The sequence below is a fragment of the Coturnix japonica genome, chromosome 1, assembly GCF_001577835.2.
Source record: "Coturnix japonica isolate 7356 chromosome 1, Coturnix japonica 2.1, whole genome shotgun sequence".
NCBI classification, from domain to species: Eukaryota; Metazoa; Chordata; class Aves; order Galliformes; family Phasianidae; genus Coturnix; species Coturnix japonica.
The window spans coordinates 37,026,453-37,040,226 of record NC_029516.1 but is presented as its reverse complement, the minus strand read 5'-3'; the positions used below and the strand labels follow the sequence as shown (position 1 = coordinate 37,040,226).

General features: G+C 33.4%; 1 protein-coding gene across 5 annotated transcripts in view; it reads right to left on the bottom strand.

Annotated features, from left to right (window-relative positions):
* Positions 1-13,774, bottom strand: part of METTL25 (methyltransferase like 25) — a 66,125-nt gene that overhangs the window by 28,827 nt on the left and 23,524 nt on the right. For all 5 annotated transcript variants that reach the window (XR_001553892.2, XM_015857441.2, XM_032443748.1 and 2 more), the window contains 2 exons: positions 2,651-2,745; positions 667-696 (listed from right to left, as the gene is read on the bottom strand). Coding sequence is in view for 4 of the 5 variants with exons in the window: in XM_015857441.2 (XP_015712927.1) it covers positions 667-696; positions 2,651-2,745 (125 nt within the window). In the remaining variant the exon portion in view is untranslated. The remainder of the gene's footprint in view (positions 1-666; positions 697-2,650; positions 2,746-13,774) is intronic.

Sequence of the window (13,774 nt, the reverse complement as noted above, 5' to 3'; positions counted from 1 at the left end):
TATCTTCAAGTATAAAGGATCCGTTTCCATAAAAGTAGTTAATAGTTGCCAGTCTAAAATTCATGGCAAAGCACTTCCACAATGAAAGACGGCTGGGAACAGCAGGAATACACACAGAGAGAAGAGAGTTCTCAGTCTTTTTAAATATTTGCACAGTAGGTGTCTGCCATCCCAAACAGGATAACTCGCACAACAGTAATTCAAAGTATTCACAGATAAAAAAAATACAGAGATTAAAAATGAGAATGATGATGTTTCTTACAGATATAAGCTTTTGTCATAACAATTTCTATTTTTACATTCGTTGATATAACACCGGGATAGAGTGATACAAACCAGAGATATCAGAAGGGCATTTGGACTTAATTTATATACTTGCTGAAAGATAGTGCAAGAAGTTAGGAAGAGTAGCTTAATGTCTTAAATTTTAAGCCTTTTTTTCAGACTCGTAATTATCAGGAGAAAACTGACTCACTAGGTACAATTGCAGCAATAAAAATGCAATTTCATGATGACACATGCTATCTATCAGGATTTGATGTAGTGTATGCTAGTGTTTTAGATTCCAGAAATTCAGAAGTTCAATCAAAGGTCACGGATTAAGAGCATTTAAAGGGGAAAAACACATTTTATCTTAGAATGGTTAAAATAAACAGTGTGACTTACCATTTGGCCGACTGCAACTCGCTCCAAAGCCTTTAAGTTGAAGGAATTAAATTGCTGATATGTTTATTCTTTATCAGAACATTTTATAAACACATTGTATAAAAGTCAGAGGATATGACATTTTAAAAGATTAATGATGTGGCATAACATGAGCTTGCACACTTTAAAGTGTTAATACTGTTACAGAATCATAAACAGCTCAGTCCCGTTATTTTGGTTTATTTATAGGAGAAGCAGTGATAACCAACTGTATGGAGTAAATGTGAGCAAAATTTCTTTCTTTTTTTGGTTTCCAGAAGAATTTCTAAGAATTCTTTTCGTATTGTTGTATATAATTATTGCATAATCCTTTATTTACAATATAATATTTTAAACACAATATTAGATATTTGTTTTATACCTTCTATTTTTGCAGAAATGCAAGAAATTCACTTTCTAATCAATTACTTCAAAGTCAAGATTAGTTTGATGGTCAATGCCTTTAAGTACTTTTAGACTCTAGTACAAAGAGTAAATAAATTTAAAAAATCAGAGTATCTTGTCCAGACCTTTTGTCCATTGGCCTTTTAACCAATTTGAACACTATGAAATGATGAACATATGTTGTAACAGTGGGTATATTATCATTGTTCAGCAGATTCAGTTTATCCAAGCTAGCCATTGCCCCTGGGAAGGTGGGTGCCCAGCTGCACGGCACCACCTCCTTTCTACCTCCTACGGGGCAGAGTGTCCTAGTCATGAAAAATGCAAGCATGGAATTTCAAATGTAGTAACAGTAGAAGCATCTAGTGGCATGGGAGAAGACCTTGCCTTTGTGAAGATTTAAACAAAAGAAATTTTTAGCTGCCTATTTTCTGTGAATTCTGTGAACTCTAAAACAGACACATATGACATGTTCAGTACTATCTCTTCGGAGTCATTTGCTTACAAAATTTATCTTCCTACCATTGTTGAAAGACGGCCCAAACTTTCCCTTTCTAAAAGAAGAGGAATGGGAAAGAAAGCAACTAATGGGTCAGCCTAGGAAGTAATGGTATTGTATTACACTAACAATAAAAAGAAAACAGGCAATCTCTTTTAGAAAGTATTTTTATGATAAAGGTTTTACAACATAATGGCTAAAAGAAACAGACTTTTTTTTAACCTTGCCAAGGGTAACACATTTAAGCCTAATGAAATACTAACTGTCCTCCTTTACTTTCATCTGACAGTATTAAATTATCATGTTAGCTTGCATTTATATAACCTTGATATGTTAGCCTGTACTGACTACTTAGCCCACACTATTCTCTCTAACAGAGGTAAAAAGGTAGCAGCAAAGGCTCACCAGAACACATGACTCATCTTGATACAAGAAATTAAAAACTAATCAAGGATATTAGTCTTCTAACTGAAACAGTGGTCAACATTTTTGATACATATCTGTTCTTTCAAATTAGACAACAGTTCGTCATTCTGTCTTCCTAAAGTTAGGTCTCTGCAACTCCTGGTGCAGTGTTAAAAAGATATTTCCAGTCTGTTAAGCCACATGGATTTTAGAGCTCTTCTCACTTTTGGAAGAGGCAAGTTTGTTTAGGTTTCAAGCAGTTGAACATTCAATATTATGAATCATGAAGGCGTTAGGGGAGTTACTGATTGCAGTCCTTCTACAATTACCTTGCTCCACTCTAAGTCCTTGGCCAGGAACTATTACCCTGAGGGGTTACCTTGTTTAGGTTTTAGCAAAGGTTTGGCCTTTCTGTCCATTCTTAAAATATATTTCTGTCAATACTCATTTTTTTCATGCCTTCAGCAAGTATAAAATATATAATGCTGGAAGGTCAGTACTATTTTTTTAGATACAATTCATCATGCTTACAACATTAATGATGTTACTCTGCAAAGTCTTGGATTAAAATCATGGCTCTTGGATTAGAAGCCAAAAACAATGAATCCTGTAACATCTGGATAGAGCTCTCAGTAGGAAAAAGAAGGGGAATCATACCAAGCATGCTGACATTCTAGCATTGCGACCGCAGCACCAGCCCTTGTCCTTCAAGTACTGACACATGGGAAATCCCCACACTTCCTCGGTGCAATCTGCAAAATGGGAATAAATAAATAAATAAATAAATAAACAGGCACAGCTTTCATGAACTCTTTACCTTACAGTGTAAACAATGTATTGAGCAAAATGAACAGTTAATGGATGACAGTAGAAACACTTAACTGTTCCAGTACAGTACCAAGAAACATTAGTATTATAACTATGGATTTTCCTCATAACAGATGTTTTTGGCTGATAATGAATTTCTAGTAATTTCCCTTTTCCAAAACTATTTATTTATTTATTTTTAAATTGGGTCATTTTTGCAAAAAATCAACTAAAAAAAAGTTCTAAGGAACAAGAGTAGGACTTGCAAATACCCCTGGCACAACCTGTGAGTTATAAGAAGTAAGGCAGGCAGTCATTCAGTACAGCAGGACTTCAGTATTGCTTCTCACTGGGTTCCTCTTCTACCATAAACATCTTCTAACATCACAAAGAATGTGTACTTGTTTATTTCATTTCAGTTCTGAAGGGCTGTGTTTTGCTGAGAGACAGAATGTTTGCCCTCCAGAAATGAGCAGCTGCAAAGGCTCTTGCTATTTCTTCAAAACACGGAGAAGCATTTGCATCACAGTCTGTGTTTGGTTTGTTTCAGTATCATTAATATTTTGAATAACAGCAAAACTCTTTGTGTTTAACAGTAAAGAAAATGTGGGAAAACTAAACAAGCAGTTCAGACTATTATCAGATAAGTGTTCATAATATCTAGGTGTAAAATGTAGATGAAATCCACAACATTTAGAATTTTTATTAGTGTTTTGTCAGTTGATTTTTTAGAGCATTGAATAAGAATTTCTACTTACCTTAAAAAAAAAAAAAAAAAGCCAACAAAACAAACCAAAAGAATTCTACAACAAATTGGCCAAGATCCTGGCTCTTTAGCATAGAGATGACTCAAGCACATTTAAAGGTAAATCAATTTAATGGGGTCAAAAAAAAGGACAGCAGAAATACGATTCTTCAAATTTACCAGAAGTCTGGGGATACAAACACATAAGCAAAATTCATTTTGTGAATGGTAGGCAAAGAAAAAAGGTATCAGGAAACTATGAAGGACACAACCCTATTCCACATCGTCAGTTCTTCTAGCACTAGTCTCCAATGACTACTGATCTCTAGAGAGTAGCAGTGAGCAAGTGATCTTCTGCAGGCAAAATTATGCTTTGCTCTCCTTTTAGCCCAAAGGCTAAAAGCTTCTTATGAAACTTATACCAGCTTAAGGACCACTACTGAAGAACTGAACTTTAATGTGGGATAATTAACAGAAGGAGAAAGAAAGTTCCTGTAGACCTGGAGATGAAATCTGACAAAACAGATTGCAGCTTGTTCCAGCACTAGGACTATATAAGCATTTGTAAATGCTTCACGAGAAGACATCAAAAGTAACTTAACTTCAGGTCTAATTACTGAGTACATGGAATAAAGCTCCTACAACAGGGATCCTACAACAGGGATAGTAATAAGATCTTATTAAATATATATTTGGAAAGCAAAAAATGACTCCCATGGTTCATATTTTAACGGTCACACTAATAAGCTTTTCTAATATGTATGTTAGAATATTTCAAAGTAAAAATGTGCAAACTGAGTTTGAAAGATAAAATCATCAATCTTTTCAAGTTATCCCTTATAATTTACACACTCATGTATAGACTCATGCATAATGCTGAAGAATTTATGACATCTTTAAAAAGATGGTGATACAAAACATGATCTTCTTTTTTGAAAGTTTCACTTTACCTAGAGAAAGAATGGTAAAACCAATGAAGTTAGTTAGGATTTTTGGTCTACTTACAAAGCTGGCCATATATCTACAATATTGCCTTGAGTTCGTTTTTCCATATCCAATGCACTCTCAAGTCTATTGTTGATTAAAAAAAAAAAGTTGATAAATATATTCCTATAAAGTGTCTACATTTATCAGCTAGACTTCACAGATCTGAAAATTCTTTTAATGCCTTTAACTACTTTTTATATGCTTACTATTACATAGCTCATTGTTCACCATCTTGTGCTTCTACCTAACAATGCAAAATTGTACTAAGTTGTATACAACCCTATAATAAAGATTCAAACATTTTAAATGTAGGTATTTTGTGGAAGATTTCACAGCAAACAACTCAAGCAATCAACAATACATGAAGCAAATAATAAATCATGTCATAATGTAAAGAAGCCAGCTGAACAGAATTCTCTTTCTGTGGAAGGTTAACAAAATGCAATTATTTGATGAGGTGAACGGAAGCTATACTAAGGAATAATACTGGAACATGTTAGTTAAATAACTGACTTAAACTCTAAGTCAAATATTACATCCACAAAAAAAACCCTGCAAAAAATATCTGTTATGTTCTACAAGTAACTCTGTAAGCCATGGTATAATTTTAATTTTAATTACATACAGAGAAAAAGAACACAAAAGGCATGGTAAAGTTAAATCAGCATTGTTACCACGATAGGAAGATTTATCCTAATTCATCTTTTTGGAATGGCATAGTTCAATGGAAGCCTACACAAATCATGATTAAGGGAACTTGAAGATGCTCATTACTTTTTACTGACACCACAAAATGGATATATCTGCAAAAAGTAAGGAGCTGTACTCATGAAAATCACCCAGTAACACACAGCAGGGTGAAACAAAGTATAGACTACACAAAAACATATAAAGCTCCAAACAGAAGGAAAAAAATAAAAGTTTAAAACCGTAGTTCTGTGAAATACACAAATAAGAACTGTAATAAGAACTTTCCAGATGGTTCCTTTTTTTTTGCCATTACAGATTTTTCATGTATTCTGGAAAACAAAGAAATCTGATGTATCTTAAGCAAAAATCAGAGTATCCTTTGAAACATTAGCACAACTTATGCAATCCCTCCATGGATTTACTAACTCTTCTTGTAACCACAGGGATGTTTCACAACTGACCCTTGTGCAGCTGATTTATCACATTAGTCTAACAGGCAGAAATGAGATAGGTCTTGAAAAGAATATTATATAGAGAGAAGCTGTCTTGAGTTTGTTTTCCTATATACTCTAAATCCTATGGAGGAGATAATTAAACACTTTGGGAAACAAGTGCAAACACACCGAGATACCAGACACAACTGCAAATTATTTATGGACTTTTTCACTCAACACCGTTTAGCAAAAGAAAATACAAAAGTCCAGGTAAAACATTTTAAACCGGAATAAATGCAAAGTCTCATATTTTATCATCAGCTGAATAGGACTACATTTTCTACAAAGTAAGTCAGATTACCATTTTCCACTTCTGGGAACTCAGTGCTACTAGTCATTTTTAATATGCTGTCAGAATGAATTTCTTATTTCTTAACTCATTCCTAGAAGTCATATGCTATTTTCCGTCCTCTAATTATTTAGACATTTCTGTAAGACCTCCAGTAAAAATGCTGTTACATTTTTTAGAGATTTCAGCCTCCTTCCATCTTGAATAACTCTTTGAATACTGCAATAGTAATGGCAGAGACCATTTGGAGCAACTGTACTATTTTGAGGTTTGTTTTCTTTTTCCCCACTGTATTTAAGTTCCACGTGAAAAAGAAGACAATAAATACAGACATCTGGGATATTGAGACTTTATGTTGGGTAGTAAAAAATTAGAAATCATAGCAAATGTATGTATATATGCATATATATGTGAGTGTGTGCAGATATATGTATATATATATATATAAATGTATATCTTTATTAGACTTCTTTCATTGTGATTTAATTTTGTCTGAATGAAGAAAAAAGTCAGGTAAGCTTCACTGTTGTTCTCACTGTATTCTAAGACTCACTAGTGCTCTTAGTTTTACAGTGAACAGTGTTTAAAAGATATTTATTAGAGGATTTTTTAACAAAATAGCTAAGTCTAGGTTGGGAACAGGATTTCCAAATATAGAACACTGAATGTTATTTATTAATATTTGTTTTTCATATCAGGCCTTACGTAGATCTTAACTCTGAGCAACACGCTACTATTTCTAGTATGTTAACATTTAAAATTTACATAGCGCATAATTCTAACACAATACAGTTTCTAAGAAACATCAGAACTAATAGGTTTTCCTGTTAGAACACAAATAAGCTTAACTAGGGCTCCACAATGTCATGCAGTTTTTTACTTTTTTTCCTTTGTTATCGCCTCATGAAAACATATTAGCATTTACGCTTCTCATCTTTTTACTCTCCTGCAGTTCCTAACTGATCCAAATTACTCTGCTTTCTGATTTGCATTCTGCTAGAGAATTTTACTGAAATACCGCATTGAAAACTATTCTTAAATTCATTCTGGCAGAAACAACCCAAATATTGTAACAAAACAATGCCTATCCCAACGGTTAGTGAATAATTAATGAGAAAGAATAAATAAACCAGGGCTTTGTTTCACTTTTGTCATATTGTATACATTGATTATAATAGCTGCTTTGAAACTCTTCATCTGTTCTTTATGAAAGCAATACAAATAAATTAGGGTAAGTGGCAAAGCACTATAAAATAGAGGATTCTGATTTTTTTGAAATGTATTTAATTTTTCTACTCTCAGATTTCAAGATTTTATAGTATATACATAGTTAAAACAATGAGAATTACTTTCTGGTAATGAGTTCATCAGGTTATAAACAGTACATGGCAAAGAGAAGGCAAAAATATGTTTTTAGTATACAGGCTGAATTTCCAACTTTACTCTCTATCGTTTCTTGTTTAAGAAACTATATTCTCCTTAGAAAAATAACCAATGCTTATTTCATTCCTAAACTTTATCTTAGGCAATTTGTTACTGAAATGCATTGAAACACCAGTTTCTTAAAGTGTTTCAGCATGAGAACATAGCTGCAGGAGAATGAGATCTTGTTCTATTTACTTAGTACTGTCAAGCTGATTGTACGCCCACAGCTAGTGCCGTACTAAACCACTCACGCTGTAGTTTTTAGTGGCAGTTATCTTATACTTACCTTACAAATCACCATTAAGACTGAAAGCACTTTCTGTATTGAACTTCACCTATGATTTTTTGGCACTTACTTCAATACAGAAAGGCATTAAAGCTTTAAAATGTTCACATTTAATATTCGATTTTGGAATGTATTTTAGGATGGTGTATTATTACCAGTACCTAATAATACCATTCAGAGAATTATCACTGCATTATCTTGTCACACTTGAATGCTTAAATACATTTTTGTCTGTTACCGGTTAAAAATTGTGTTGCATACAAACATTTCCATCTCCATTTATTTATGAAGTGTGATCAGTATCAGCTCATATAAAATATGGCATGTAGCAATGTATACACTTAAAAGAACTTCTATTTCCTTTTTATACGCTCTTATCTTTTGTTTTATTCCATTAAAAAAGTAACATCTCCTTCACAACTGCTATTATTTTGACACTAACATCTATTTCAGTTGACTTCTTCTGGATGTGTTAGTGCCTCATCTTTGTTCATAATTTTTCTCTCCAACATACAAATTCCACTACAGTTATGAAGTATAATTCCCCAGTTTCCACCTATACTTCTGTGTGTGATTTCAGTATTGAAGACGCTTAATTCTCACTGGTTCACTGAGTTGTTTTCCGAAGGGTTTTTTGATTTTTTTTTTTTTTTTTTATTTTACCAGTTTCAAAGCATGTAAAACCTGGAGTTCAACTGCATTTTTGTACCTCATATCCAATGCACTGGAGGATCTACCACCCCATTCTGTGATCAGGGAAGGAAAAAAAGCTAAAAAGATTTATTTTTTTATTTTTTTATTTTTTTAAATCAACAGTATGTGATGTCTCCATTTTGAATAACTTTTGGGCAGCTACAAAATACTTATGACTAGAACAGAGGAGTGCCAATTGTACAGAAAAAGCACAACTGACTGAAGATCAGACACAGCTGTCAGTGTGAGGTAATTGTACAAAGACTGCCAAGCACATTGAAAAATCTCTATATTAATCATATACTTGTTGGCCAATAACATTTCAGGATTCTCGCCAAAGACAAACAGAGAAGAGTAATGTGATATGGCACCTAAAGCCCATATGTGGCTGAATCCACAAGGCTGGCACTAAGAACTGCTCTTCAGCTGTCTAAAGCCAAGAGCAATACCTAAGAGGTAATAATTGAGTCTGGACATGTTGATGGTCAAGATCAAACAATCTTAACAGACAGCACTAAAACATCCTTTCTACTCTAATTTCTTGTGCTTTGTCTTGTCATTCCTACTTTACTACTTGAAGTTGCTAGAAAATCAATGTGTCCTTAGGAGTGTTAGATAACTGGTCAAACTGCATGGTGCATAGAGTGGCCTGGGGTGGAAGTAACCTTAAAGAAACCAGTTCCAATGCCTTGCAGTGGGCCGAGTTTCCACCCATCAGACCAGACTGCACAAGGATCCATCCAACCTGGCTTTAAATGCCTCCAGCAATGGGATGCCCACAAGTTCTGTGGGCAACCTGTTTCAGCAACTCATCATTCTTAGTCCACACAAAAAGCTGCGTGTGGACTAATCCAATCTAAAAAGCCTTAGGAGCATCCCCTTCTTCTTCCAAGAAATATAACCAACATTTGTATAAGTGTACATCTAAAGAAAATACAAGCAGAGCTCATTTGACATGAGCACTGTTTTCCATTTCCCATTTTCTGTTTTTTTATTAAACTTTTTTTAAGAAAACTACTAAGATTCCTTTTAAAATATTCTTATTAAAATGCTCCTTGCAGATAAAGTGATTTTTGTTTTTATTAGCCAGAACACAATAAAACATGATTAATAATAGAAATATATTACTGAAACATGAAAGGAAGCCTTTAAGGAAAACAAGTGAAAAATGACTAAATGGTTACTGACAGTTTTATGTCAGCACTGGTATGTCAGCAGGGGCCATATGAAGGTACGGAGGGATCCCTGCTTTTCCAGTTTCTCTACCACTTGCAAATTCTTGAATAATTTACAATCTAAACAAATGAAAGTGCAGTGAGGATGGAGATGACATGCTCAGAAGTAGTCCTCTGAAGAAGCCTGGTTTCCCAGGAGACAACAGTTCATTCTGGTACTATCAACAAACCCAAGAACTGCCATAAAAATTGAGGTTAGCAGGTGTGAAAGGAAATTAAAACAAATTCTTTTCTAGCACTGTATTAAAATACTGTTTTTTAGAACTGCTACCTAATTCTAGGAAGTTATCGCTAGCCATATTAAAAATCAACAACTGAAATAAGAAACTAATTCCTTCTAATGTTGAGGTATACTGTAAATCTAACTCAGACATCAGGGGAATTAAAAAAAAAGTAGTCACTGATTTGGAAATACATTACATATATTAAATACTATGCTATGCCTACTTACATAAAGATTCAAAAGACATTAGTTATTTTCCAAACCCCCTGAGTATTTATTAACAAAAACAGCATTATATTTCAATAATCAAAACTATAAATATAACATTGAAAACATTACAGTTATGCAAATTCCAGTGTATTAACTGGAAAATAAAATTACTCCTAATTTGTAAGTAAGTTAAATTAGTTCAAAAAAAGCTTGTCTTTATTGATAAATACATTACTTATCTCTAATAACTCAAATAAAATGGAAGTAAAGGATAAAATAATCCATAAACTACCCTAAAAATGTAGTAGTGAAAGGAATAACCCTTTGTATAAACTGCTTATACTGTGAATAAATATTTTTTGTAATTTTCTGATATGTAAAAAAACATTTTCTTAAACTGGAAAACAGATTATTCTACAGTTACTTTTAATGAACTCCAAAAAAAAAAAAGGGAGATGATTTTCAATACCAGTGAAATCTTCTTCTTACTCTAGGCCTGCCTACCTCCTTTACTTAGAAAAGTCTCCCACTGCATCCAGTTACTGACTTTTTGCACCGCTGGACATCTCTTATAGCACTCAGCAAGGCATGACACAAATCTGAGAAACTACAAGAATTTGTATCCTAAATCCCGTTAGGAAAATAGGAGAAATAAGTACAATATATGCATAGTTAAAATATATAACTATCCTTTTAATGTAGCCAGTAACATCAACAGAACTACATTTTCTACCTCCTTTCACTTCTCCTCATCCCATCTGCTGGCAAATATATGATTTATCTTACTGAAGAAAAGATACATTTTGCTGTAGAAAATATAAGCTTATGCCTAAATAGCTGTAGGAATGGATATACTATGATACTCTTGTAATGCATTCGGAGTCTCCTACATGACAAACCCTGTCCAATTCAAGCTGGAACTGGCACTCGGAGGTCACACTGTATATTAATTTTTTCTCACTAATGCCCTGACCGTGCATTACTCCACGAGAATACTTTGCTTAAAGGAATTCTTCTGAAGTAATTCATATACTAGAAATTGTGTAGCCTGGAGACTGAAGGACTAGAGTATATTTATGTTGAACATGTAACAAAGATGTGTAGAAGGCAGTTACCTGAGACATAAAAAAACAATAATTGTCACTAAATTTGTGTAATATAAGGGAAATAACTACAGAAACTGTAGTTCAACATGAGAGAAAGTTTCCCAGTGTTTTCTATTTGAAAGTGGCCTTTGTTTTCTAAAGAAACTTTTCCATGTTTTACTTCAATTTGAAAGATGCCTTCTATTTGCTCTTTCTTGTCAGGTATGAAAACATGTTTGTTTGACTAGGTTGGTATTTAATGCACAGTGTAAAAGATTTTATGTCAAAACAATGCTTTTTTTTTTTTTTAAAAAAAAAAAAGGTAAGCAATTATTTTATAATTATTTTTTGAAAGACTATTATTACATTCCTACAGATGTTATTGAAGTAAGTGGTGTATCAAACATGTGTTGTTCATTATTTTCATGCCATTTTATTTCCACATAGCTCATCTTAGAGTCCTTAATAATTACTGGAGAAACAGGCATTAGTTCAGATCCCATAAGCTCTTTGCTCTTGACAAACAAAGGCTGTCACTACATGCAGACTGTTCTTAAACAAGCTCAGGAAGGAACTACACTATTCTGACCAGAAGAAAATATACAGTGACACATCCCAACAATATTACAAATACTAGAATCCAAATAGGAATGTAATCATGCTTCCAAAATGTTAAAGCTTCAGTAATTCTTCTGTGCTCGGGGTATGATTAATCTTTTTGCACTTGGTCACGCTAATAGTTATTATAAGAAAAGTGAAAGGTTTTCTTCTCAGCCGTGTCATTTATATTATGTTCTCAATACACTTTCCCCATTTCAAAGTGTAAAATTGTTAGGGTATTATTCTGCTTCTCCTTGAAAGAGCACAAAGAATTTAACTGAGCTTCGTACAGTGACAGAAGAGAAAAAGGTTATTAACAGATAACTTTCTTAGGTATACAGTACTATAACAGGCAGAGGCAAACAAGATGTTTTTCTTTCATGAGTTGTAAAAGTAAAAAGTAATTCCGTATGTTCTTTTCAGAATAATTGCATAGATCTCTATTTTTCTTTAATTCTAATCTCAGATCTCTTTAACCTTTTCCTCAAATGGGAACAGAACTAATTAATAGATAGTCTATAAAATTAATCAAAGACCTGCTGAAACACTCTGAAAAATAAGTTATTTTAGTTCTTCCATGGTGCTCAGTAAAACAGCAGAATCTCAATCTATATCTACTGCTTTGAAGAGAGGAAAGGAACTACTTAAAATGATTTTTTCCTTTTGTGGGAAAGACTAGAACTTCCTTTGGTAAAGATTTCACAGTTCCTTGAGATTATATTTTTCCTTAAAATCACATCACCAAAAGGGATTTCTCTGGAAATAGAAGTGTTCCACCATTTCAGAAAACAGAATCATTTGTCTCTTCAGAACCTGAATGTATGGCATGCTTTAGTTATTACATATTATAGTAAGCCTTGCTTTCTCAATTATAATCACCTACTGTGCACACACACTCTAAATTGTAAATGTGAGATAGTTTCAGAATTTAATATATTTTTTATGCATTTACTCACGAAAAATACCCTTGTAATTGAAATACATAATGCTGTCATTTAATGTCCATAAAACTTACCTAGTTAATGTTTTCTCAAGTTTCATATATTTCTCATGGCCAATTTTGATAGAAAACACCTGGGTTTTAGTCACTAGTTCGGTCTGTCACAAATTCATGGAAAGGTGCCTGGTGCAGCAATAGCTAAAGATGCCTTGGAAAGGAAATCAAGCTCTTTGATCTTTTGCTTGGAAATGTTTTCCTGTGTCGCCATGGTATCAGTGATAGCTATTTTAAGACACGGGATATGGAATATCTTTGAAAATATAGCTAGGCAACATATAAATCATCTGCACACTAATACTTCTAAAACAGTGACTAATCTTTCCATATTTCAGTGGAATGGAGTGATATTAAGTTTGTGGATGGAATCCTTCAGAAAATTCAGTTTTGAAGTTTCTGTCTGCAGACTCCAGCTTACTCAAAGCCACTGCAGTTTTCACAAATCTAATAAACTATTGCACATGAATTCCAACAGTCCTTTGCATCCCTTTCAGATCCCTTAATTATGTTCATTAGATTTTAAAAACTGACATGTAATGAAATCTTATGTGTACCTAATTTGAGCGTTAGAGATTAAGTCTTCTGCAAACAGTTTGTTGATTTCATCCAGAACACCTTGCAGATTTCCTGTAGAGCTCTAGAATTCCTCTGCCTGGCATTTATCTTTTCCTTCCTAGAGTAGAGATGTGCTGTTGGAAATCCTTATAATCCTTATAATAGCTGACATTCACAATTTGCAGTACTAAGGCTAATTTGAGAAAGAGGTTCTGATAAGTCCGCTATCAACGGATCTATGATTATATCTTTATCTTGTATTATGAAATGCTTATTTATACGCAGCTATTTACCTTTGCATGTTCACGTGTTATTTTCTCAAAACAGAGGATATCAAATGAAGATTTCAGTACTGACTAGATTGGTAGTGAGAGGGAGAGAATACAGAAACACATCAATTCCTTTGTAAGCAAAGTCAGTTCTAGGGAGAAAAACCTTAAAATCGTAGTTATCATTGTTA